Source organism: Garra rufa, chromosome 18 (assembly GCF_049309525.1).
Source record: "Garra rufa chromosome 18, GarRuf1.0, whole genome shotgun sequence".
Classification (NCBI taxonomy): Eukaryota; Metazoa; Chordata; class Actinopteri; order Cypriniformes; family Cyprinidae; genus Garra; species Garra rufa.
The window spans coordinates 11503274-11529441 of record NC_133378.1 but is presented as its reverse complement, the minus strand read 5'-3'; the positions used below and the strand labels follow the sequence as shown (position 1 = coordinate 11529441).

At 38.7% G+C, this 26168-nt stretch overlaps 2 protein-coding genes across 2 annotated transcripts in view; both read left to right on the top strand.

Moving 5' to 3' along the window:
• The window catches only part of LOC141291401 (cadherin-like protein 26), a 45228-nt gene extending 37506 nt beyond the window's left edge, over window positions 1–7722 (top strand). Inside the window, 4 exon segments of the mRNA XM_073823572.1 lie at window positions 2860–3081; window positions 3244–3374; window positions 7433–7495; window positions 7600–7722. Of these exon segments, the coding sequence (XP_073679673.1) occupies window positions 2860–3081; window positions 3244–3374; window positions 7433–7495; window positions 7600–7722 (539 nt within the window).
• cdh26.1 (cadherin 26, tandem duplicate 1) overlaps window positions 1–25530 on the top strand; it is a 264367-nt gene extending 238837 nt beyond the window's left edge. Inside the window, exon 20 of the mRNA XM_073822973.1 lies at window positions 24789–25530. Within this exon, the coding sequence (XP_073679074.1) occupies window positions 24789–25007 (219 nt within the window). The 3' untranslated portion in view covers window positions 25008–25530. The remainder of the gene's footprint in view (window positions 1–24788) is intronic.
• Window positions 25531–26168: the final 638 nt, after the last annotated feature.

Genomic DNA, 26168 nt, shown 5'->3' with positions numbered 1-26168 from the left:
ATCGTAATTAAATTGAATCTTAATTTTAAGATGGCAAATATAAACAAAAAGCATAGAACCTGCAATTTTACATATTGTTAAAATGTAAGGACAATGAGCCCATTTGTAACATCAACTAAGATTAATGAAAGCTGTAGAATAGAAGTGTTGTTCCTTGTTAGAGTGTGTTAATTTCAACATTTACTGATATTTTGTTAACATTAATGAACTATGAAATAACTTTAATTATCAATATATAATAAATTATATTTTTATTCATTTACAAAGTATGGTTTAGTATTTAAAAAAAATAGTAGATCACTATTTCAAATGCTGTTAAGTATCCATTTTCAAAAACTATTGGTTGATTAATCAGTATCGGCCAGTGTGGTCCAACCTTGCTATCGGTATCGGTAAAAACCAATATATCGGTCGACCTCTAGTAAATGGGGTAAAACCGAAATATCTTCCTTTGTTTACATGAGCGATTCGAGTTATGGTTATCGATAACGTCCATTTTCAAAGAAATATCGATTCTAATTCGTGTTCCAGCGTTGAAATGCCATACATTTCCCATAGTATAGACTCTTCCGAGTAAAATGAGTCCTCCCCCGTCTCTCTCAGTCAATCAGAGCCCAGTCCATGACGCAAAGTCTCCGTAGATGTACTGACTGGCTCACCGGGGTGTCACTCTTGCGGTCATACGGTTTGGCTGTTTCAAGCAAGCCAATGCATAGCCAGCAAAGTTTTGATGGATGGAAGTGTTAGCCAACCACGAGGACGTTTACAACGAGTGAAAGTTTGCGTAGTTTGCGTAAGCAGGATACAGGAATACCCAAGCGCAAAGTTAGGTTGCATTCGTGCGCTCTCGTCTACGCACGCCGCGTACATATATACGGCGTCTCTGCGCTACATTGAGTGATTGTCAGCGAACGGATTTTCTGCAAAAGCTTACATCTGAGTCTCTCCATCATAGAACGTCGACTTTATAAGATTTTTGTGGCGTTTTTAGTGCTATTGTGTGTGGTTTTTAGAATTCGTGGCGAAGAACAGCAGAAAGACGCACTGAGATGCACCCTAGCCATGGATAGCATTAGCACGTAAGTGTCAACAGCGTTCTCCGAATGTTTATATGTTATGTATTATGATGTGTCTGATGTGTTTTGTTCATGTGCTGTTCTAGATTGTAAACATGACAACGGGGAGGAAGTGAGAGGACTTCAAGAGGTATGTATGTGTTTGTTTGTGCGTGCCATGTGTATGTATGAGTTTTGAGTGTGTGCGTTTGTTTGGGTTTGGATGTGTGTGTGTGTGTGGGTTTGAGTGAGCGAGTGAGAGAGATAGAGAGAGAGATAATACAATATATGAAAACACAGTGTTGCGGATTTGATTTGTTTTGTTTACACACTTTCTTTCTCTCTCTTTCCTGTCTTTCAGTCACTGGATTCCAGTTGGTCAGAGAACAAACAGTTTTAGTGACTGCCTTGAGTCTTTCTACACTGAAAATACTATAAATAATGTATTTAGTTTTACAGTAGTTGGGTATTTGTAATAAGCAGAGAAAGACATTTACTAATGTAAACAAATGTCTTGTTTATTCATTAGTTGTAAAATTATCACTGATCAAATCTGTTTTGCTTCACTTTTTGTTATTAGAATTGGTCAAAATAAATAATTTTTGAGTTGAATGATCAAATGGTGTTCTGAAATAGTTTTGATTTTGTAGACACATATGTAGTGCATGTAGTACACAGTGTCATCTGAATCTCCTTTTTGAAAGGATTCCTTGACTTTTCTTGAAATAAAAGCTCTAAATGACATTTCCCAAACTTTTCTTGAAATAAAATACATATATTTTCTGTAAGTGAAACGTTAAAAAAAAACAAAAAAACAAACAAACATTATACTAATTATTTCAGGAAAAGTTTAGGCGTCCTTTCAAAAAATACCATTTGGAGACTTGGTAACCAAAAAAACTACAAATGCTTTTCATAAATATTTTTTTCTTGAGTGTTTTGGTGGGCAGAGCAGTTCTGAATTGATATACATGAATGTAATGTGTTATTTTGACTCATTTGATCATTTGGTTACCAGGTGTCCACTTGGGGTCTCCAAATGGCTTTTTTGAAAGGACGCCTAGACTTTTTTTAAATAAAAGCTTACAGAAACTACATTTTTGAGAGTATCATCCTCAAATTTGAATCAAAGCATGAACAGACATTCAGCTTTATCTTATTGGTGTTTTCAAAGCCCTATCATCCAATCCTCATCCTTTTTTCCCTAATTATATTTTATTCAAAGATATCGCGAGTCACTTTCATGTATGTTTTACTCTGTTGCTATACTAATTTTGAGTTATTTTAACTCCAGAGTAACAAAGAGTAAGGTGTCTACTTTCAATCAATACCAGATTAAATATCTATATAAATATAGACCTTAGGGTTCAAGAGCTACAGACATTTTTATTTGGGTAGGTCGTTTTTCAGAAAATGCTCAAAAATAGGGGCGCAGGTTAAGAGGATATGTATTTGTGTAATTATTCAGTTGGTACTAAATTAAAATGGCACACTTTAATTTGGGGACCAGTTCTTACTATTAATTATTAACTATGATTTATCAAAATATTCCTCCTAAGGGATCCAAAATATGATCAGAATAAGTCAGAATAATAACATTAATATGTGCTTTATAAGTACTAACAAACAGCCAATATAAGAACAATGTATGGTAATAAGCAACTAGTTAATATAATTGTTCCCTAAACTAAAGTGCTACCAATGAGTCAAACCTGTACTTCCATATTTTATTTCTATTTTATTTTAAGAAACAACTGTTTTAGTTATACCTTACTTAACTTTTTGCTGGGTTTGTACCTTATAGGAACAAGCACCTCTTTGATAAGTTTGAGGAGTCTGCCGTATGGAAACTACTCCGTTCCTTTGAAGATACAGGATCAACAAGGGCTGCAAGGAGAAGACGTTCTTTATGTGGTTGTGTGTGAGTGTACAGGAAACAACACCTGTCGTGCTCGTCTTCCTTTCTCCTCAAGGCTGGGTCCTGCAGCCATCGGTCTCCTGTTTGCCGGACTTCTCCTACTTGCTCGTGAGTTTTCAGGTCAACTAATTTGGTGGTATCAGCAATTTTGCAAGTATCCAGGTTATATAAGTGCACATACTGTACACTTACTGTATTTTTTTTAATTAAATCCCCCTTGTATGCAGTGTTGTGTAATAAGCTATATGATGACAACTTTTTGTTTTGCAGTTCTACTCTTAAGTTTCACCTGTTGCTATAAAAAAAGCATGATTTTCCAACCCATCCCTCTGAACCTGCAGGATGAGGGCGACCAAACCCTTGTCAAATACAATGAGGAGGGAGGAGGCTCAGTCTATAAGGTATGTGAAACTGTCTTGTTGAAAGTTTAGAATTATGAATTTAGTAGAAATTCTGAGGAAATTGTTGACTGTGTGCCTGTGTTTCAGTTCTCATTAAGAAGTACAATTTGATATTTTATGTTAGTATTTTATGAAAAAGAAGCACATTTGAGAGTATAAAAGTAAGTTATCCATGAATGAAATTTTTCAGTCTGAACTAAGTTAAATCTGACTGCATATTTTGAACATTTGAAAAATATATAACTTGGTATTTTTGAATGTTTGATTTGCATCAAAAACCCATTTCATTTCACAAATAAACAGATTATTTGGGAGTAACCGTAGTTTGTTCGAGGACATTCCAAAGTTTTTGCTCTGATATTTGCATATAACGCGTGAAACTGTTTACCTCAGCATATTTGATGCAGTTTTATAAGCAATACCTGTGATCTAAGAACCAAACTTGTGGTCATCATTTTGCCTGTAATTTTTTTCCCTCCTCAGCCAGTGTTTGATTACAATTCCAGTTGTAAAGAAAGCATGAAAATTCCTTCTGCATGTTTTTATCCATTTATTTTATTATTATTATTATTATTATTATTATTTTTATTTATTTTTTGTCAGTTGTTTTTTAATGTTACTTTATGCCTTATGTGCCAATGTGGCCGAAAGCATAGGAATAAATATGTATGCTGTCCCATTTTGGCACAGTGAACAGGATGAGTTATACTGAAAAGAAAAGCACTATGTGCTGCTACATGCTGACTAAAAGCAGGTTGCACTGGTAATATGCACTTGTCATAATTTGTCTGTCAAGCTTCTATTTCATTTTGGGGCCTGTTATGCCAAATTTTCATATTAATCAAATTATTTCGTTAAAACACCTTTTTTTGGCACCAGTGGCAGTTTGGCACATAGTGGACTTTGTGTTGAGTTTACAGGAATAGTTCACCCAAACATTAAAAAATGATTTGCTTACCCCCAGGGTGAGCAATGACTTTGCTTCTTCAGTTGAATTTTTAACTCAAACCGTTGTAGTCTGTCAGTCATATAATGGCAGTAAAAGGGCACCAAATATGTGAGAGTAAAAAAATATACACAGACAAAACCAAATTAAACCCTGTGGCTTGTGATGATACATTAAGATGTTAAGACACAAAAGGATCTGTCTGTGCAAGAAACTGAACAGTATTTTCTGAAGAAACTGAACAAAATTCCTGAAGAGGTACTTGAAAAATGCTCAAATTATTGAAAGACAATGCATCTATGAAATTTTGTTAATATGCACATATCCTTTCATGCAAAATGTATGTAATTCAAACATCATACTTCCAAATCAATTGACTGGTCAATTGACCAGAACTGCTTTGATTGATTCAAACTTGTGACTTCGATCATTCATTCATTCACTAGCAAAAGCCAGATCAATTTAAAAGAGCCATTCATTTGATTCGTCATTGCTTTTAAAGGTTTAAAATGCATGTAGTAAAGGGTAAAACTGAGCTTTGCAAAACTCAGAATGAGCTAAACCAAAGTGCTCGAATTGTAACGCTTATCGCAAATCATTTATGTCAGTTCAGGGCATAAATCTGAGGGTCCAGGGTTCAAGTCCCTGTTCAGGCGCCATTTATATAACAGTCTCCAGGTTAACCAAACTGCATAAACTACTATACACTTATAAAAAGTTAACCGATTACATTAAAATAGTTAATTTAACAAGACAGAAATCTCTCACTTATTGAATGCAAGACAGATATTTTATATTTTAGAAAAAACTTAACCACACTTCTTATATCACAGCAACTTTTTAAAGGAATACTTACAGTAAATCAAAACAAACATACACACAAAAACTAAGTTAGAATCCAAAGCAAATTGTCCATTGATGAGAAATGAGGCGTGAGAAAGTGATTAAACATAAACTTACTTGGAGTTGAGCACAAAGCATATGTTTGACCCATGGCTACAAAATCTTTCTACAAAACTCAGATGGAAACAAACCATACCTAATGTTCACCAAACACTTCAAATACAATACATTATTAAACATACATTTTACATAAAAGCCAGCCTTACTTTCTCTTGGTTGAGCACAAACACAAGTTTCCCAAAAACAAACTTTGACCACATTGTTAAGGCCATTTTCCAGCTATTGGTTTTCTCTTCTTCTATACCCTGACATAACTTAGCTCTATAAGTTATAGAGCCAATATAAGCCCCCAGAACAACACCTAACCTTTCACAGTTCTGTAACAGGCTGGTGACTGTTATATCACGAACCTGCTCCAAAGACTCGATCTTAGTCAAATGACTTACAAACCTGCTCCAAAGTCTCAATCTTAGTCAAATGATTTACAAACCTGCTCCAAAGACTCGATCTTAGTCAAATGATTCACGAACCTGCTCCAAAGACTCGATCTTAGTCAAATGACTCACAAACCTGCTCCAAAATCTCAGTCTTAGTCAAATGATTTACAAACCTGCTCCAAAGTCTCGATCTTAGTCAAATGACTCACGAACCTGCTTTAAAGTATCCATCTTAGTCAAATGATTCAGCAACCTGCTCCAAAGTCTCGATCTTAGTCAAATGACTCACAAACCTGCTCCAAATTCTCGATCTTAGTCAAATGATTTACAAACCTGCTCCAAAGTCTCGACCTTAGTCAAATGACTCACAGACCTGCTCCAAAGTCTCAACCTTAGTCAAATAATTTACAAACCTGCTACAAAGTCCCGATCTTAGTCAAATGATTTACAAACCTGCTCCAAAGTCTCGACCTTAGTCAAATGACTCACAGACCTGCTCCAAAGTCTCAACCTTAGTCAAATAATTTACAAACCTGCTACAAAGTCCCGATCTTAGTCAAGTGATTCACAAACCTGCTCCAAAGTCTCGATCTTAGTCAAATAATTCACAAACCTGCTCTGAAGTCCGAAACTAAATCAAATGATTCATGATACCCAATTTTTAGTCCCTAAATCAAATTTACAAACCTGCTCTGATGTCCCAATCTAAGTCTAATGATTTGTGATCTGCGTTCTGTGTCCTGATCAATTAAGGAAGCAGTTATAAAATAAAACAAAAAAGAAGACGGTATGCACAAATACAATTCCCTTAAGAAAAATAAGCTTGGATTTACTGTAGTAAAAGTGTGTATACGAACACTGGGTAACACTTTACAATAAGTTTACATTTTTAAAGACTGGCTAAAGGATTAGTTCACTTCCAGAATAAAAGTTTTGTTAAATTACTCACCCTCATGTCATCCAAGATGTTCATGTCTTTCTCTTTTCAATCAAAAAGAAACTTAGGTTTTTAAGGAAAACATTCCTGGATTTTTCTTTATATAGTGGATGTCAATGGCGATCAACAGGTTGAAGGTCCTAATTAGAGTTTCAGTGCAGCTTCAAAGGGTTCTTCATTAACCCAGGCGAGGAAGAAGGGTCTTTTCTGGTGAAAAGATCTTCTAAAAAAAATATATATATATATCCTTTTTTTTTTTTTTTTTTTTAGAAAATGACAGACAATTTCCCTAGATAAGACCCTTATTCCTTGGCTGAAATCCTGTAGATCCCTTTAGAGCTGTATTGAAACTGCACTGTGGTCCATCAACCCGTTGATCACCAGTGAAGTCCATTATATGGAGAAAAATCCAAGAATGTTTTCTTCAAACACCTTAATTTCTTTCTAACTGAAGAAAGACATGAAAATCTTGGATGACATGGGGGTGAGTAAATTATCAGGTTTTTTTTTTGTTTGTTTGTTTTAATGAAGTCAACTAATTCTTGCCTACATTACTTAACATAAACTAACAATTAAAATATGTAAAGCATTTATTAATCTTAGTTAATGTTACTTCCAACATTTACTAAGATATTTGTAAAAGGAGAACTACAATGATGTTAAAAATGTAAAGGTTAATAAATACTGTAACAAATGTATTGCTCATTGTAAGTTCAAGTTTTGATTTTTATTTTAACTGTTAAGTAACAACAGGATCTAAACGAAAATGATATTACATGGCCCCTTAAAACTAAACAAGCTACTAATTTTTTATAACATTTTGCGATTGTTCCAGCCTGAGTTCATGGTTACTGATGGATACAGGAAAGGTGAAAATGGCATGAGAAGCCCTGCAGGGGTGAGTGTCATATTAAGTAAATACGCTGACTGCCAAGAATTAATCCTATATCATTCTGCTGTTCTTTGTTGATATGAAAAAGTGACTCATGTTTTCTCTCACAGTATAACGTTCAGTACTTCCAGGAAATGTCCAGAAATGGAAGAATGATGAGCATGGTGAGTGGCAACATCCATCAAACAGAGACATATGGGTGTGGCATGACAGACTGGGAGGAAAACACCTGAGGCATGACAGACTGGGAGGAAAAGAGTTGTAAAAAAACATAGAAATTTGGATTTTGCCTAGGGTGTTTTTTGACACAAGTTTCTGCCTCAGAGCAGTCTGTGAAATGTATCTAGATATATAGCAGAGCAGGCTTAAAAATCTCTAACTGAAAGTTGTTAACATTCTGCACTTTTTCTCTTGTTAATCAAATTCATTCAACATTATATCATTGAACATACTTTACATCTTTCTGGACTGGTGCATTTATAATGTCAGAACACAGAAGACTAATTCACCGGTGGTCCCTTTGAGATTTTCCTACGGGATTTTTCATGAATGAAAAGCCTGTGGTAAACAAAAATTTACCAAAATAAGAAGGACCTAGTAAAATACATGTTATTTTTTTTATTTATTTAAGATATTTCACATAAAAGACAAAATAATAGGTGAATTTATAAAAATGACCCAGTTCAAAAGTTTACATAGTGTTGTTACCTGAATGATCCACAGCTGTGTTTGTGTTTGTGTGTGTGTGTGTGTGTGTGTGTGTGTGTGTGTGTGTGTGTGTGTGCGTGTGTGCGTGCGCGTGTGTGTGTGTGTGTCTGTCCTGAACATTTAAACTGCTCACTGTTCTTCAGAAAAAGAATTTAGGTTTCACAAATTATTTTGGTTTTTCAGCATATTTGTGTATTTGAACCCTTTCCAACGATTACGTATGATTTTGAGAGCCATCGTTTCACACTGGGGGTGAAAACTTTTGGAATTTGAAGATCAGGGTAAATTTAACTCATTTTGTCTTCTAGGAAACATGTAAGTGTCTTCTGTTCCTGTACTCAAAATAATACAGTCATTGCTGGAAAGGGTTCAAATACACATCAATGCATAAAAAACAAAACATTTGGGGGACCTAAAGAATTTTTCTAAAGAAGCAGGCAGTTTAACTGTTCAGTAAAAAGCAAGGACTAAGATTAATGAACAACTATCACTAAACAAAACAAACAAAAGAAGAAAAAAGCTGTGGATCATTCAGGTAACAAACCAGTAAAAGAATCAAGTGTAAGTACACTTTTTAATGGGGTCATTTTTATATATTCAACTATGTTTTCCTCTTGTGGACTATATGGCAACATCCTTAATGTGAAATATCTTATTTAGGTCAGTACTAAATAAATGGTAACATGCATTTTGTACAATCCCTCTTATTTTAGTATAATAATTCACAGATTCTTCAAGGTGTATGTAAACTTCAGACTTTCAACTGTATTTGAATGTTTTGTTCTACAACCTAAATTGCACACACCCAAAACATGAATATTCGAGGCAGTTAAGTTTATTTTTTGAAAACATTTCCTTCAAATAAGTAACTAGGTAAGACAGTTTGGGGTATGAGTGTGTGCAGTTTACGCTGTAGAACAAAACGTCAAAGTTTCGTCATGTTATGTTATTTTCATGTTCTTTTTATGTGCAATACTTCTTAACTGCTAGTTTTTAGGACGCTCTGTCAAGTTAAGTAATTGTAAAACATGTCTAGAGGCCACATGTCTAGCAGTTTGTATATATACGGAACCAAATGAGTGTGTAATACACTACCGTTCAAAAGTTTGGGGTTGTTTCTTTTTTGAAAGAAGTCTGTTATGTTTACCAAGGCTGTATTTATTATACAGCGGGGGAAATAAGTATTTGACACATCAGCATTTTTTATCAGTAAGGGTATTTCTAAGTGGGCTATTTACACATTTCCACCAGATGTAGCCATCAAGCCAAATATTGAATTCATACAAAGAAATCAGAACATTTAAGTATACAAGTTGAGTCATAATAAATAAAGTGAAATGACACAGGGAATAAGTATTGGACACATGAAGATAACAAGGTGCAAAATTACATAGAAAGCCAGGAGATTACCTGAAATCTGTCAGTATTGAGAGAGAAACCCTGCCCCCTGTCAGTACTAATTGATATCAGCTGTTTTAGTCCGAACTGAGGGCCTATAAAGGCTTCTCATTACCAAGAAGGCACACAGGAAAAACTTCATGATGGGTTAAAGCAAAGAACTCTCTCAAGATCTTCGTAATCTTATCGTTGAAAAGCATTTTGATGGGACTGGTTATAGGTGCATTTCCAGAATGCTGAATGTTCCTGTGAGCACTGTGGGGGCCTTTATCCGCAAATGGAAAGAACATCAGTTCACCATAAACCGGCCACGATCAGGTGCTCCATGTAAGATCCCTGTCCGAGGAGTCCAAAGAATAATCAGGAGAGTTCTCCAAGAGCCAAGAACCACTCGGGCAAAACTTCAGGAAGACCTTGCATCAGCAGGTATTGTTGTTTCAAAGAAAACTATAAGCAATGCACGCTCACCACGCAAGACTCCATTGCTGAACAAAAAGCATGTTGAGGCTCGGTTAAAGTTTGCGAAACAGCATTTGGAGAAGCCTGTGGATTATTGGGAGACTATAGTATAGTCAGATGAAAGCAAAATTGAATTTATTGGAAGTCATTCTACACACCATGTGAAGAAAATGGCACTGCCCACCACCCCATGAACACCATACCAACAGTTAAGTTTGGGGGTGGAAGCATCATGGTATCATGCTTTTCAGCAAGGGGTACTGGCAGACTTCATATTATTGAAGGCAGGACGAATGGAGAAATGTACCGGGACATTCTGGATAAAAATCTGCTGCCATCTACCAGAAAGCTGAAAATGAAAAGAGGATGGACATTTCATCAAGACAATGATCCAAACACAAGGCCAAGGAAACAATGAAGTGGTTTCAAAGAAAGAAAATCAAGTTGCTTGAATGGCCCAGTCAATCACCTTACCAAAAATCTATGGAGAGAACTGAAGATCAAAGTTCATAAAAGAGGCCCAAGGAACCTTCAAGATTTATGTGGAAGAATGGGCCAGAATCACTCCTGAGCAATGCAGACGACTGGTCTCTCCAAACAAGAGGCGTCTAGAAGCTGTAATCACCAACAAAGGCTTTTCTACAAAGTATTAAAAGTGTGTTCAATACTTATTCCCTGTGTCATTTCACTTTATTTATTATGACTCAACTTGTATACTTAAATGTTCTGATTTCTTTGTATGAATTCAATATTTGGCTTGATGGCTACATCTGGTGGAAATTTTGTGTCAATAGCCCACTTAGAAATACCCTTACTGATAAAAATGCTGATGTGTCAAAATACTTATTTTCCCCGCTGTATACAGCAGTATACTTTAAAAGAAAAAATATATATTCCTGCTCTGCAAAGCTAAATTTTCAGCAGCATTACTCCAGTCTTCAGTCACTTGATCCTTCAGAAATGTTTCTAATGTGAACACATGGAACATTTTTTTTTAAATAGTTATATTATGATACATTTGTACTATTGTCATTTTAATTTAATGAATCCTCGCTGAATTAAAAAAAAAAAAAAAACGTACTGACCCCAAATATTTTGAACAGTAGTATATATACAGTAAATGCATTAAAGTGTTATATATGATTATTATGGATATTTAATAATGTAGTTTTCTCTCTCTCTCTCTCTCTCTCTCTCTCTCTCTCTCTCTCTCTCTCTCTCTCTCTCTCTCTATCTCTCTCTCTCTCTCTCTCTCTCTCTCTCTCTCTCCAAAGTCGCATCAAAACCGGTCAATGTTCCGAAGTCAAAGGGTAAGCTCTTCAAATGAATTGTATAAATACATAAAAAAATATGGATTTTAAGAAATGTTTCTCAAACACTAATCAAAATCACAAGTGAAAAAATAACAAGAGAATTTAAATTAATTATCTAAATTCAATATTTGGCTTGATGGCTACATCTGGTGTAAATTTCGTGTCAATAGCCCACTTACTGTAGAAATACCCTTACTGATAAAAATGCTGAGATGTCAAATACTTATTTTCCCCGCTGTATACAGCAGTATACTTTAAAAGAAAAAAAATATATATTCCTGCTCTGCAAAGCTAAATTTTCAGCACCATTACTCCAGTCTTCAGTCACTTGATCCTTCAGAAATGTTTCTAATGTGAACACATGGAACATTTTTTTTTAAATAGTTATATTATGATACATTTGTACTATTGTCATTTTAATTTAATGAATCCTCGCTGAATTAAAAAAAAAAAAAAAAAAACGTACTGACCCCAAATATTTTGAACAGTAGTATATATACAGTAAATGCATTAAAGTGTTATATATGATTATTATGGATATTTAATAATGTAGTTTTCTCTCTCTCTCTCTCTCTCTCTCTCTCTCTCTCTCTCTCTCTCTCTCTCTCTCTCTCTCCCTCCAAAGTCGCATCAAAACCGGTCAATGTTCCGAAGTCAAAGGGTAAGCTCTTCAAATGAATTGTATAAATACATAAAAAATATGGATTTTAAGAAATGTTTCTCAAACACTAATCAAAATCACAAGTGAAAAAAAATAACAAGAGAATTTAAATTAATTATCTAAATTCAATATTTGGCTTGATGGCTACATCTGGTGTAAATTTCGTGTCAATAGCCCACTTACTGTAGAAATACCCTTACTGATAAAAATGCTGAGATGTCAAATACTTATTTTACCTGCTGTATACAGCAGTATACTTTAAAAGAAAAAAATATATATTCCTGCTCTGCAAAGCTAAATTTTCAGCACCATTACTCCAGTCTTCAGTCACTTGATCCTTCAGAAATGTTTCTAATGTGAACACATGGAACATTTTTTTTTTTTTTTTTGGAATAGTTATATTATGTTACATTTGTACTATTTTCATTTTAATTTAATGAATCCTCGCTGAATTGAAAAAAAAAAAAAAACGTACTGACCCCAAATATTTTGAACAGTAGTATATATACAGTAAATGCATTAAAGTGTTATATATGATTATTATGGATATTTAATAATGTAGTTTTCTCTCTCTCTCTCTCTCTCTCTCTCTCTCTCTCTCTCCCTCCAAAGTCGCATCAAAACCGGTCAATGTTCCGAAGTCAAAGGGTAAGCTCTTCAAATGAATTGTATAAATACATAAAAAATATGGATTTTAAGAAATGTTTCTCAAACACTAATCAAAATCACAAGTGAAAAAAATAACAAGAGAATTTAAATTATCTAAATTCAATATTTGGCTTGATGGCTACATCTGGTGTAAATTTCGTGTCAATAGCCCACTTACTGTAGAAATACCCTTACTGATAAAAATGCTGAGATGTCAAATACTTATTTTCCCCGCTGTATACAGCAGTATACTTTAAAAGAAAAAAATATATATTCCTGCTCTGCAAAGCTAAATTTTCAGCACCATTACTCCAGTCTTCAGTCACTTGATCCTTCAGAAATGTTTCTAATGTGAACACATGGAACATTTTTTTATTGAAATAGTTATATTATGATACATTTGTACTATAAGCTGATAAGTGGATCCCCACTGCTGAAGCATGTTGTTTCATTTAGACGGTTTGTTTACATGATTGTGAGAGACGACGCTGAGCTGGATCTTACTTTTAAATACCGGATTGATGATTTTGATTATGTTGTATTTGCGACAACTGGTCAAGTAAAGTGTTTTGGCTGTAATAAAGTGGGCCATTTAATCAAGGATTTTCCCGGAAAAAAAAAGAAAAGAAACGCTAATAACTACGGATGATACGACTGGTCCTCCCGAGCCTGTGGGGTGGGGTGGGGGGGGTGGGGGAGTTCGATATTTAAGGTGCCGTGTAAAAGAAAAAAGAGTAGTGTAAATACCGGTGATTTAGGACTTGGCAATAAAATGGACAAAAGTGAAAGTCGGACTGTAGTGTTTCTTAAGTCAACTAAAAACAGAAGAGGAATGAGAGTGGACGAATATTTTCCTGACTTAAAACAGTTCATTGAAAAGACACGGTATTTGATGGCTGATGGTTTATTTACCAATAAAGAAATTTACAGATTGAAAAAACTAGTGAGAAAAATTAACGCTGAATTGAGTGATGTTGCTGAAAAATGAGAATCTAATAAAGCTAGCTGCTTTTTAGGGCCCGAGCCCAAAAGGGCGAAGGCCCTATTGTTCTTCTAAGGGTTCTTATTAGGGCCCGAGCCCAAAAGGGCGAAGGCCCTATTGTTTTTCTAAGGATTATTAGGGCCCGAGCCCAAAAAAGGGCGAAGGCCCTCTTGTTTTCCTAAGGATTCTTATTTTTAGGGCCCGAGCCCAAAAGGGCGAAGGCCCTATTGTTCTTCTTAGGATTCTTATTTGTTTTTTAAGGCCCGAGCCCAAAAGGGCGAAGGCCCTATTGTTCTTCTAAGGATTCTTATTAGGGCCCGAGCCCAAAAGGGCGAAGGCCCTATTGTTCTTCTAAGGATTCTTATTTGGTTTTTTTTTAAGTGCTGGTAATATCATAACTATTCAAGCTTCTATGAATTAAAGAAAATTAAAAAAGATATCAGTAACCTGCTGTCACTGGGCTGACTCTCTGTGTTGACACTAGAAGAGTGACTGAAGGGGGGAGGGGTGAAATGGAGAGAGACCAGTGGAACATGCTGTTTTGCTTAAGACCATCTTTGAGAAAGATGCACATTGCTGTAGTTTAATCTACATAAATATGTCTGAACTTTGAGAGTCTGATCTTTGAGAAAATATAAAGGGTCACAAACTCTTTCAGTCTTTGTATATTGCAGTTGTTGTTGTTTTTTAATTTATTTTTTACTGAACTGTACCATGAACTTGTCCTATTCAGTCACATAGCAAAAGATTAAGAAAAATACAACTTTTTAGCATGAGTGATTTATCTTAATTGATAGACATTTATTTTCATAATTTAAATTTTAGATTCAATAAAAAAACACTAACAATTTCAAGACAAACTTTGACAACAAAACAAACTTTGCTGTTATCTGTTCAAAACATCTGAAAATTGTACCATTTTAAGATGAGTTATATTTATATATCGCCCCATTACAATACCCAACTTGATTTTTAAAGATATTTTGAAAGAATGAAGCGTTTATTGAGCACTTTATTGTGTATTGCTGTACACCCACATGAACTGTGTTCATGTTCATGTTAATTCACAGTACATAAACTAATGTTAAAAGATACTAATTTACCTTTAAACAATATATGAGTACTTTTTTAGGTTAATATTAATTAACATTAATAAATGCTATTTAATTATTGTTCATGTTAACAATGTTAACAAATGAAACTGGATGGTAAAATTGTATATTTAGTGTGTATGTGTCTGTGTGTTGATTTTAAAGTTTAACTTTCAATTCTGTAAACTTTAAATCCAAACTGGCTGAGGGTTACTGTGAATGCATGGGCCAACTGGGCACCGTTTTCCTAATTGATTCTTTCTTAGTTATGTAGCGCTTAAGAGTGAAGTCTTATAACAGGAGTTACCAGCAAAGCAATATCCACACACAAATTTGTGATTCTATCAAATCAAAGAGTGCCTACTGGCACTTAAATTCTTCCCTGTTGTATGATAAGAATTTTGTGGATTCTTTTAAATATTTTTGGGTTACTTTTAGAGCCATTTTATTAACTGATCCCACTGATATTAGAAAGAGAGCTGTTTGTTTTTTATGAAAAACTGTACAAATGTGAATGTGACTCAGAGCCTGCTGTTGGCAGTGGTTTTCTGGAAAACCTGTCAGGGGTGTCCGAAGAAGACAACTGGATACTCAGCAAGGCCTTGTGCCTAGAGGAATTGTATGAAGCCCTAATGGGTATGGAGTCTGGAAAGGCTCCCGGCATTGACGGTCTCCCTGTCGACTTTTATAAGTCATTCTGGACAGTGTTGGGGGAGGACTTGCTCGCGGTGCTCAATGAAAGCTTGACCGAAGCAGTCCTTACACTTCTCCCAAAAAAAGGAGACTTGACTGAGATCAAAAATTGAGAACAGATTGTCAGTGGTAATGAGACGAATCATTCACCCGGACCAGAGCTATTGTGTATCTGGCAGGTCTATTTTCGATAACATTTCTTTATTGCGGGATTTTTTGAAGTCTCCAAGATATTTGACTTAGGTTGTGCTCTAGCTTCTGTAGACCAAGAGAAGGCATTTGATAATGTTGAACATATTTACCTGTGGAAAACATTAGAATCATTTGGTTTTTGCCAAGATTTTGTGAATGTGATAAAAGTCCTATACACTGATGTTGAGAGTCTGCTGAAGGTTAACGGTGGTTTATGCACTCCTATCAAGGTTGAAAGAGGTGTCAGACAAGGATGTTCCTTGTCAGGAATTCTCTATACAATAGCCATAGAACCGGTACTACAACAGATAAGGAGTAACCTGAGTGGTGTACAAATATCTGGGTCTAATTGCACTGTTCATTTATCAGCTTATGCCGATGATCTGATTGTGATGGTTAAATGCCAAAGGGATATAGATATTTTAATGAAACTACTTGATGATTTTAAAGGGTTATCCTCTGCAAAGGTGAATTGGAAAAAAAAGCGAAGTTGTGGTGTGTGGAAAATGGAGGAAAGGAAGGTTAAAATTCCCTGAAGGTTTACATTTGAACTCAGAAGGTTTAAAGTATTTAGGATTTTTTTTAGGTAATGAGAGTATCATACAGAAAAACTGGGATGGCATTATTGACAAACTTAAAGGAGGGTTGGCAAAGTGGAAGTGGTTAGCCCCAAAAATGTCCTACAAGGGGTGAATTTTAATTATTAATAATTTGGTTGCTTCATCTTTATGGCATAAGCTAGCTTGTATTGATCCACCTCCAAAATTTTTATCAGAAGTTCAGTAGATTGTTTTTGGGATAAGTTACACTGGGTCTCTCAGAGTGTTTTATATTTGCCCAAAGAGGAAGGTGGTCAGGGGTTAGTAAATTTGCAGAGCAGGACAGCAGCCTTTCGTCTGCAATTTATACCGAAACTTCTGTCTGGATCAACTCGTTTTAGCTGGAGAGCTACTGCGTGTGCTATTTTAAAGAATTTGGGTGGTTTTCAGCTGGACAGAGCTCTTTTCTTGATGGACCCTCTAAAACTGGACCTAGCCAATGTCCCAGTGCTCTATTGCAACCTTTTTAGAGTCTGGAGTCTTTTTAATCATCAGAGGACGCATCTCCAGACTCTCTTTTTTGGTTGTTAAATGAGCCTATAATCCATGGAGCCCGATTGGACATTTCTTTCAGAGACCAAACATTTCCTGGGCTAAGTCATTTACTATGTAAATCTAAGACCACTACATTAGGTCGTTTGGTAAAGGTGGCTGGTCCCAACTTCATGAACACCGAGCAAGCTGCTTTGCATCTTGGGTTTTTTTCCACTCGTAAAGTTGATCAATTATTGGCAAAGTTGAGGTCTGTTTTATCAGCTGAGGAGAGGGAATCTTTAACAGACTTTTATACAGGGGCAAGGATTCCTAATGCTGAGGACTCTATACTATTACTATTACTATCCAGATACTATTTTATTACCTAAACTAGATGATTGTATGGGGTATTTTTTTTTTCAAAACTGGTAAATCATTGTGTTTAAATTTTCTTTCAGTTAATGGAAAAAACTTGTACAAAGCTTGTGTTTTGGTTTTTAACAAGAAATTATTGAATAATAAGGTGGATACGCCATGGCGTTCTTTTTTAAGGTAAGCCCGAATGGAGAATTTTGTATAAACCACCGTTAGAAAAAAGAGTTGGATACATACAGTGGAGAATTCTCCACGGTGCAATTGCTGTCAATGCCTTTGTTTCTGTGTTAAACCCTGAAGTGAGTTCTGAGTGTCCTTTTTGTTTTAAAAGGGAAACGGTCTTTCATGCTTTTATGGAGTGTTCCAGGTTAAGTCCTTTATTTGGTGTATTCAGGAGTATTTTTGCTTGTTTTGATGAAACCGCCTCAGGTTTCGTATGGAACCCTAGTTCCTCGAGGGAACGAGACGCTGCGTCAATACGCTTTGGGAACGCCTCCAGTGTGTGTCTAATCAGTCCAATAGGAAAGCGCGTTGCGACGTCACGGATGGGGTGACGTCATGAACCAGGAAACTATAAAGCACGTGCGGTGAATGCAGCCGGTAGCTTCTGCCACCAGGAGCGCTGCAGGGATGCCAAAATTGTGGAAGGCAACGCAACGTCTCTTTCCCTCGAGGAACCAGGGTTTCATACAAAACCCGAGGCGTTCCCCTTCGGGAACATCGAGTTGCGTCAATACGCTTTGGGAACAAAATACCCACGCCACCAGAATTTCAAAGACCTGCTATATGTGAAGCAGGAAAGGGGACATGTATGCCCGAGAAATGGCTGCCGAGAGACAGGAAAGGGGGCGAAAGTTGCCCAAAAGGTGCTGCTAGTTAGTCAGAATAGAGAAGGGCCTTAGCCAAAGGGCGAAAGTAGCCCAGAGTAATTACTGCTGATGAAGCAGGGTAGGAAGGGGCCTCAGCCCACTGGTAAATAAGGGCGAAAGTAGCCCAGAATAATTACTGCTGGTAAAGCAGGATAGAAAAGAGCCTCAGCTCACTGATAAATAAGGGCAAAAGTAGCCCAGAGCAATTACTGCTGATAAAGCAGGAAAGGACAGGGCCTCAGCCCACTGATAAACAAGGGCGAAAGTAGCCCAGAGTAATTACTGCTGATCAGGCAGGATAAAAAGGGAGCATTGGCCCACAGATAGATAAGGGCAACGTAGCCCTGGAGAGAAAATCTATTACACAGAGAAGAGAGGGAGAATTGCCCCACGTTAGAGAGTCCTACTGGTAATAGGAACATCATAATGTAAGGCCTGGGAGCCTGGAGTATGAGGGATGTCTAGATCATAAAACCTCACAAATGTAAGTGGCGTGGATCATCCCGCAGCGTTACATATATCCTGCAGGGAGACACCTGCCAGGAAAGCTTTCATTGCTGCAACCTTGCGGGTAGAGTGAGCCTTGGCTTCCAAGGGAGAGGGAAGACCAGAGGACTTGTAAGAAAGAGAAATGGCATCCGAAATCCACTGACTTAGGGTTTGTTTAGAAGCTGGAAGACCTCTATTGTAAGGACACAAAGCACACAAACAATTGGTCCGTCTTCCTCCACAGGGCAGCTCTGTGGACGTATGTGTCCAGTGCTCGAGTGTACATTTTCCTCGTAGAGGGAGCTCTGAATTGGAGAATGGTCTCAACAACCTCGGTTGAGAGACCAGAAGCTATGAGATGTGCCCCCTCAGGGGCCACACCCACAGCTTCCATAGCTCCGGGCGGGGGTGAAGAATCACACCCCCTGCCTGTGAGAGGAGATCCCATCTGACGGGAATTTCCCAAGGAGGGCCGACTAGGAGAGAAACCAGGGGGGGCACGGGCATCAGGACTTCTTTGTCGAGGACTTCCTTGCCTGAAGGACGGCCCTCAGGTCGACCTTAGGCTTAGAAGCCCCCGACTTGGAGCGCCTATGGGACTCCCTTTGATCTCTCTGGGGAGGAGCCCGCATGGCAACGCTCCGCTTCTGCTCGTTGCGGTACGAGGAGCGGGAACTCGGATGGGGCTGCTCCCGTCCAGCAGCCCCAGAGCCAGAGTGGCGAGGAAGAAATCTCTGGAACGCCGCCGCTTGTTGCTGTGACTGCTGAAACCTGTCGATGACTGATGACACAGTGTCGCCGAACAGGCCAGTAGGCACAAGCAGGGCCTCGAGAAGATAGACCCTGTCACGGTCTCTCATATCTGACAGGGTCAGCCAGAGATGTCTCTCTGCGGCCACCATAGCTGCCATAGACGAAGCTCACTAACATCGACTGCCGCCCCGTCCTCGCCCTCATCGAGCTCCTTCAGTAGGTCGGCCTGATATGCTTGGAGCACCGTCATAGTGTGTAGACAGGCTCCGGCCTGACCTGCTGCCGAGCACCCTTTCCCCAGCAAAGATGATGTAGTTCTAAGTGCTGTGCTGGGGAGTGCCGGGGCCTTTAGGGACGATGCCCAGTCAGCCTCCTCCTGCCTCGCCCCCAAGCAAGAAACACAAAGCGAGTGTGTGTCCTCAGCTGTAATGTATCTTTGGCATGGAGGCACACATCGTTTGAATTGCTTGCGATCGCCCATTTTTGCTTTTCCTATCTACTCAGTACTCAAAGAAAATTAGAGCAAACTGGCTCTGAAAAACAGCACTGAGGGACAAACACATTCACATAGAGCGCGACTGAAAGACAGAAGCTGCCGGCTGCATTCTCCGCACGTGCTTTATAGTTGCCTGGTTCATGATATCACCCTGTCCGTGACGTCGCAACGCACTTTCCTTTGGACTGATTAGACGCATGATTCAGAGCGTGGTCACGCTGGAGGCGTTCCCAAAGCGTATTGACACAGATCAACGTTCCCGAAGGGGAACTTGTCGATTGAAACTTTCATTTTAGGTGTTAAATATGTAAGGAGGAAATGTCATAGATGTCAATTACTGAATTTTATTGTGGGTCAAGCTAAATTAGCAGTGTACATGAGCAGAAAAAATATGATTGAATGGACAGCTGGACAGAATGTTGTTTTCTGCTCTTGTGAAAGCCAGAATTTTAATTGATTTTAATTTCTACAAGTCAGTAAATTATCTTGCTTGTTTTGAATTGAAATGGTGTGACAAATGAGCAGTGTGCTCTGTTTTTTAAGGAGAAGTGGTCTTTGCACACTTCTTATAATCATGTTTTATTGTTGAATTGGTTGATTTATTGTTAATCTGTTTTTGTCATTTGTAATAAAGAGCAATTCAAATTCAAATTCTCTTTCACACTCTCTCTCTCTCTCTCTCTCTCTCTCTCTCTCTCTCTCTCTCTCTCTCTCCCTCCCTCCCTCCAAAGTCGCATCAAAACCGGTCAATGTTCCGAAGTCAAAGGGTAAGCCCTTCAAATGAATTGTATAAATACATAAAAAATATGGATTTTAAGAAATGTTTCTCAAACACTAATCAAAATTACAAGTGAAAAAATAAAATAAAAGGGCATTTAAATTAATTATCTAAATTAAAAATCACAAAGCTTTGCTCGTATAGAAAGAAACCTGGCAGAACACATTGAACGGGTGAGTCTAACACACAGAACACCTGACTGGCATGACTTTAAAGAAACCTGAAGTACATATGCAAGAGAGAAGGAACTTTTATATTAATTGACTAAACGTGTTTCATTTATTCTGATTTACATGTATACATAAACATACAAAGGTGCCGTTATTTTAATGTTAATTTAATCCCTTCAGACCAGAATTTTTTTCACTGAACAAAAAAATGTTTTACCCACTTGATATTTGTTCTTCTCCAACACATAAATGGGTCTAAAAAAGAAAGATTGGTCACACTTTATATTAGGTGGCCTTAACGATCACGTACTTACATCAAAAAATTTACAATGTACTTAATGTGGCTGTCACGAATTGAGTCGTCTTGTCATCATAAACTCTTGCACAACACATCATGGACTTCATTCCCCACAAGCCACTGCACTAATCACTGCATTCACCTGCTCCTTGTTTCTCACTGCACTGATTATTTCAGGGACCTCATTTCTAGGACTGCATTTAAGCCACTCTCACACTCAGCTTCTTCGCGAAGTCTTGTATTGCCCCGGCTGCATTTCTGAGCGTTTCTTCCAGTGTTTGTTTTCCCGTGTTTGATTCCTGGACTCCCTCCTGTGTTTGATTCTCGCTGCCAGCCCCGACCTTTCTGCCTGTGTTTTGACTACGATTTATGCCTGCCCCTGTGTGTTTGTTTTGTTTTGTCTTATCTAATAAATGCTGTGAATGGATCCGCTCGTCTCCGCTCGTCCCTGTGACAGAAGACTTCGCCACTACAAGGATCCGGCAGCTAGTATGGTGTCATCCGGTTCCAGCACGAATTCAACAGTACAGATCATGCGTCTCAAACAAGGTGAGCGGTCTGTTGAGGAGTATGCAATGGACTTTATTGAATTGGCAAATCAGTCTACTATGGATGAGGCTTGCCTGATGATTTTCTTCCGTGGAGGACTCTTAGAGCCATTGGCTTCACTCATGCCCATGTTTGCACCTAACTGGACTTTACAAACATTGCTCTAAAAATGAGTGGCTCTCCTTTTACTGTGGGAATCAAAGAAGAGGACAACAATGTTCCCACAGTAAACTCCAGCTCAGAGCCACTATGCAAGATGGCTGCCACGCCAGAGTCTGCACACACGATGGCCGCCGATGTTCCTAAATTCCCGGCCAGGATGGCCGATGTTCCTGAGTCCCCGGCCAAGATGGCCGCCGTTCCTGAGTTCCCGGCCAAGATGGCCACCAAGCCTGATTCCCCGGCCAAGATGGCTCCGTCCAGCCTCCCAGAGTCTTCGCTGGTTCCGCCCGGCCTCCCAGAGTCTCCGCTGGTTCCGCCCGGCCTCCCAGAGTCTCCGCTGGTGCCGCCCGGCCTCCCAGAGTCTCCGCTGGTGCCGCCCGGCCTCCCAGAGTCTCCGCTGGTGCCGCCCGGCCTCCCAGAGTCTCCGCTGGTGCCGCCCGGCCTCCCAGAGTCTCCGCTGGTGCCGCCCGGCCTCCCAGAGTCTCCGCTGGTTCCGCCCGGCCTCCCAGAGTCTCCGCTGGTGCCGCCCGGCCTCCCAGAGTCTCCGCTGGTGCCGCCCGGCCTCCCAGAGTCTCCGCTGGTTCCGCCCGGCCTCCCAGAGTCTCCGCTGGTTCCGCCCGGCCTCCCAGAGCCTACGCTGGTTCCGCCCGGCCTCCCAGAGCCTACGCTGGTTCCGCCCGGCCTCCCAGAGCCTCCGCTGGTTCCGCCCGGCCTCCCAGAGCCTCCGCTGGTTCCGCCCGGCCTCCCAGAGCCTCCGCTGGTTCCGCCCGGCCTCCCAGAGCCTCCGCTGGTTCAGTCCAGTCGTCCAGAGCCTATGCTGGTTCCGCCCAGCCTTCCTGAGATTCCTGTCTGCCCTGTTCTGGCCACTGAGGCCATGTATGGACTGTCTAATTTCCCGCCCACCCTCCCTACTCCTCCAGTCCCACCACCTCTGTCACCTGACAGTCCCTCAGCTCACCTTCAACCCACCTTCGGTGCAGAGGAGTTGCCGTGGGTCTGCCAGTCTCCATCGGTGTCCTGGCTGGAGGATCCCTCACCATCGCCTCCAGCCTCAGAGTCCTAGACTCCGCCTCGGCCCTCCGACCCTGCGGCTCCACCCCGGCTCTCTGCTCCCTCGCCTCCGCTGTCGGCCGTCGGTCCACCAGCTCTACCGGGCTCCATCGTCCCTCCGGCTCCGCCCTGGTCGGTCGTCGCCCCACCTTCGCCTCTGGACTCTACTCCTCCGGCTGCGCCTCGTCGCTCCGTCCTACCGGCTCTGTGGACCTCCTCCCTCCCGCGGGCACAGCCTCGGTCCTCTGTTGCTCCAGCTCCGCCGTGTACCTCCGGACCTCCATCTCCGCCTTGGTCGCCAGAGCATTTCGGTTCCGCCTTGGAACTTAAAAATTATTTTTTATTTACATTTTTAAGATTGAAATAATTAACCCCAACAAGTTCATGAAATCTGTCAAGGCATATTAATTGTAAACTGTTACTTCTGGTCAAACTATCCATAAAATAACACTTCCTTAAAATGAAAAAGTCAATTTCCTGTTGTCCTCTCATGTAAAAATCCACCAACATATTTGTTTATACTTGTTTTGGACTGTTTTCACTTGTAAATGGTGTTTGGTCTTTGCATATTTCTCTCCTGATTCAGACAAGATGACTTTGAGAAAACTATTTTATGGATATAAGTGTCATGATCCTGGCCTGTGTGTTCTGTGTTTGTGTTTCATTGTTGACTGTTTACCTGCCTCTCTGCTCCCTTGTTTGTCGTCATGGATACTCATTTAACCACATCCATTCCCCTGTTAGTTACCCTGGTTAACAATTAGATCATTTCCTCTGCCCTTTGTATAAATAGTCCTTGTCTTTCCCCTGTACCTTGTTGGTTGTTAAATGTTTGTAATGGTTGTTCCTTGCCCATGTCTAAGTTGTTAATTGATTTACTTGAATTGGATTGCAACAGTCCATTTCTTCTCCTTAGCCCAGGTAAGGCACCTCTGACGTTGTCTGTGGTTCAGGAGTGGCTTAACAAGAAAATCCTTTTTCAGCATATTTGTCTATTTTAATGTCTATTTTTTTTTTCTATTTTTCCAACAATGACTATATGATTTTGGGATCCATCTTTTCACACTGTTCAAATGCTCACTGATGCTCCAGAAGGAACCATGATGCATTACAAACCGGGGGGAAAGCTTTTGGAATTTGAATATCGGGGTAAATCTAAGATATTTGTCTTCGGGGAAATATGTAAATATCTGCTGTAGCTTCTTAAAGTAAAGTACTAAATGAAAAAAAAATGAAATGATATTTAGGAAAAATAAGAAAAATGTACATATTCTGTTCAAAAGTTTTCACCTCTGCCTCTTAATGCTTAGTTGTATTTTTTTTAATTCTGGAGAAGCAGTGAGCGTTTAAAACTTCAGTAACAGTTGTATGTGAGTCCCTCAGTTGTCCTCAGTGTGAAAAAAATTAATCTAAAATCATACAGTTATTGTTGGAAAGGATTCAAGTACACATAAATGCGAAGAAAAAAAAAGAATTTGTGGGACCTGAAGGATTTTTCTGAAGAACAGCAGGCAGTTTAACTGTTCAGGACAAACAAGGGAGTCATAAACAGCTGTCACTATACAAAAAAACAAAAACAGCTGTGGAATATTCAGGTAACAATACAGTATTAAGAATCAAGCTTATGTAAACTATTGAAAGGGGTAATTTTTTATAAATTTAACTCCCGTTTTTTTTTTTTTTTTTTTTTTTTTTTGTGGACTATAAACAAACAACTTTTATGTGAAATATTTGATTCAGTTCAGTACTAAATAAAACAAACTATACTTTGAGGCATGTACAACTTTTTATTAAAGTATGCCTAAGGGTAAATGTGTATAAACAAAGCTTTGTTTAATGTGAAAACAAAAACACACTAGTTTGACACTTGGTGAAAAGATGGCCTTGTTTCATCTTGTTCTTAGTTTAAAATTCAATCCACTGTCGCCACCTATTGCCAGATCCCTCATAGCACAACAATATTAATGTACAAAGATCTGAAGACCATGCAGACACCACAAGGTGGCAGCATCAGATATTGCTGCTTGGAAAAACAAAACATTCACACTGTATCAGTTTATGATATTTCTCTTTCCATTTTGTTATTTTATAGAAAATCACCAGGTTTTCAGAAGAGCAGAGGGACTATCCAACATATGTCGCGTATGAGTATGGTTATGAAGGGAAGGGCAGTGACTGTCAATCACTAGATCAGCTAACTGTTAGCAACCTCGGGGATAACCTGGACTTCCTGCAGAACATCGGGCCCAAGTTCAGCACTCTGGGTGGAATCTGTCAACAGTCAGTGGGGCGAAGGAATGTCCAGCTGTGAAAATGGATGATAATTTGAGGCTTTATATCGTTCCACATTTCTACAATGCTTGTTCAGCTGAGCTGCAAATGGGGTTCCAGGGATTTTTCTTTTTTCTTTTTCTTTTTTGGAGACAGTGCTTTAGGCCATTGTTGCTCAAAGACATTTGAGGACCATGAAACCTGTATACAGAAGGCACGAGATATACTGTACGCTGTGAACATTACATCTTCAGTGCCAAGACTGCCCTCAAAGTCACACATCACTACCATAATTATCCATGTGGATTGTGTAACTTAAGTGTTTGTCTGGGATTCTCTGCACTAGCTGCCTTTAGCTACCATGTTGTTTTGTGAAATTTGCCCGGACAACTTTGCACTGCAGAATTGTTTGTGTATTTAAAGGGACAGTCCACACAAAAATTATAATTCTATCATTTATTCATCTACATGTCAATCCAAACCTAAATGGAAGCTCATTTCCACTATGGAATTAAATATTAAAAAAAAAAGGTATTTGCTCTCACAGTTGCAAGTCTATATCTCAAAATTCAGACTGTTTCCTCCCTCTGATTTTACATCTCGGAACTCTGACTTTTCCTCTTGAAATTCTGATTTCACATCTCAGAATTTAGACTTTTCCTCTCAAAATCCAGATTTTGCCCAAATATTTCAGATTTTACATCTCAGAATTCTGACTTTTCCTCTCAAAATTCTTATTTTACATTTTGGAATTCAGATTTTTCCTCTTAAAATTCAGATTTTACATTTTGGAATTTGGATTTTTCCTTTCAAAATTCAGATTTTACATCTCGGAATTCTGACTTTTCCTCTCAAAATTCTGATTTCACATCTCAGAATTCTGACTTTCCCTCTCAAAATCCTGGTTTCGCATCTCGTAACTCCTGACTTTTCCTCTGAAAATTTCGATTTTGCATCTTGGATTTTGGATTTTTCCATTAAAAATTCTGATTTTACATGTAGGATTCTAACTGTTCCTCTCAAAATTCAGATTTTACATTTGGGAACTCTGACTTTTGCTCTTAAAATTCAGGTTTAAATCTTGCCATTTTGACCGTTCCTCTCAAAATTTTAGAGGAACAACCTCTCTGAAGAATGTATGTGTAACTTTTTTTGATTTTTGATATAAAGTACATACAAACATGTTTCACTACATTTACTA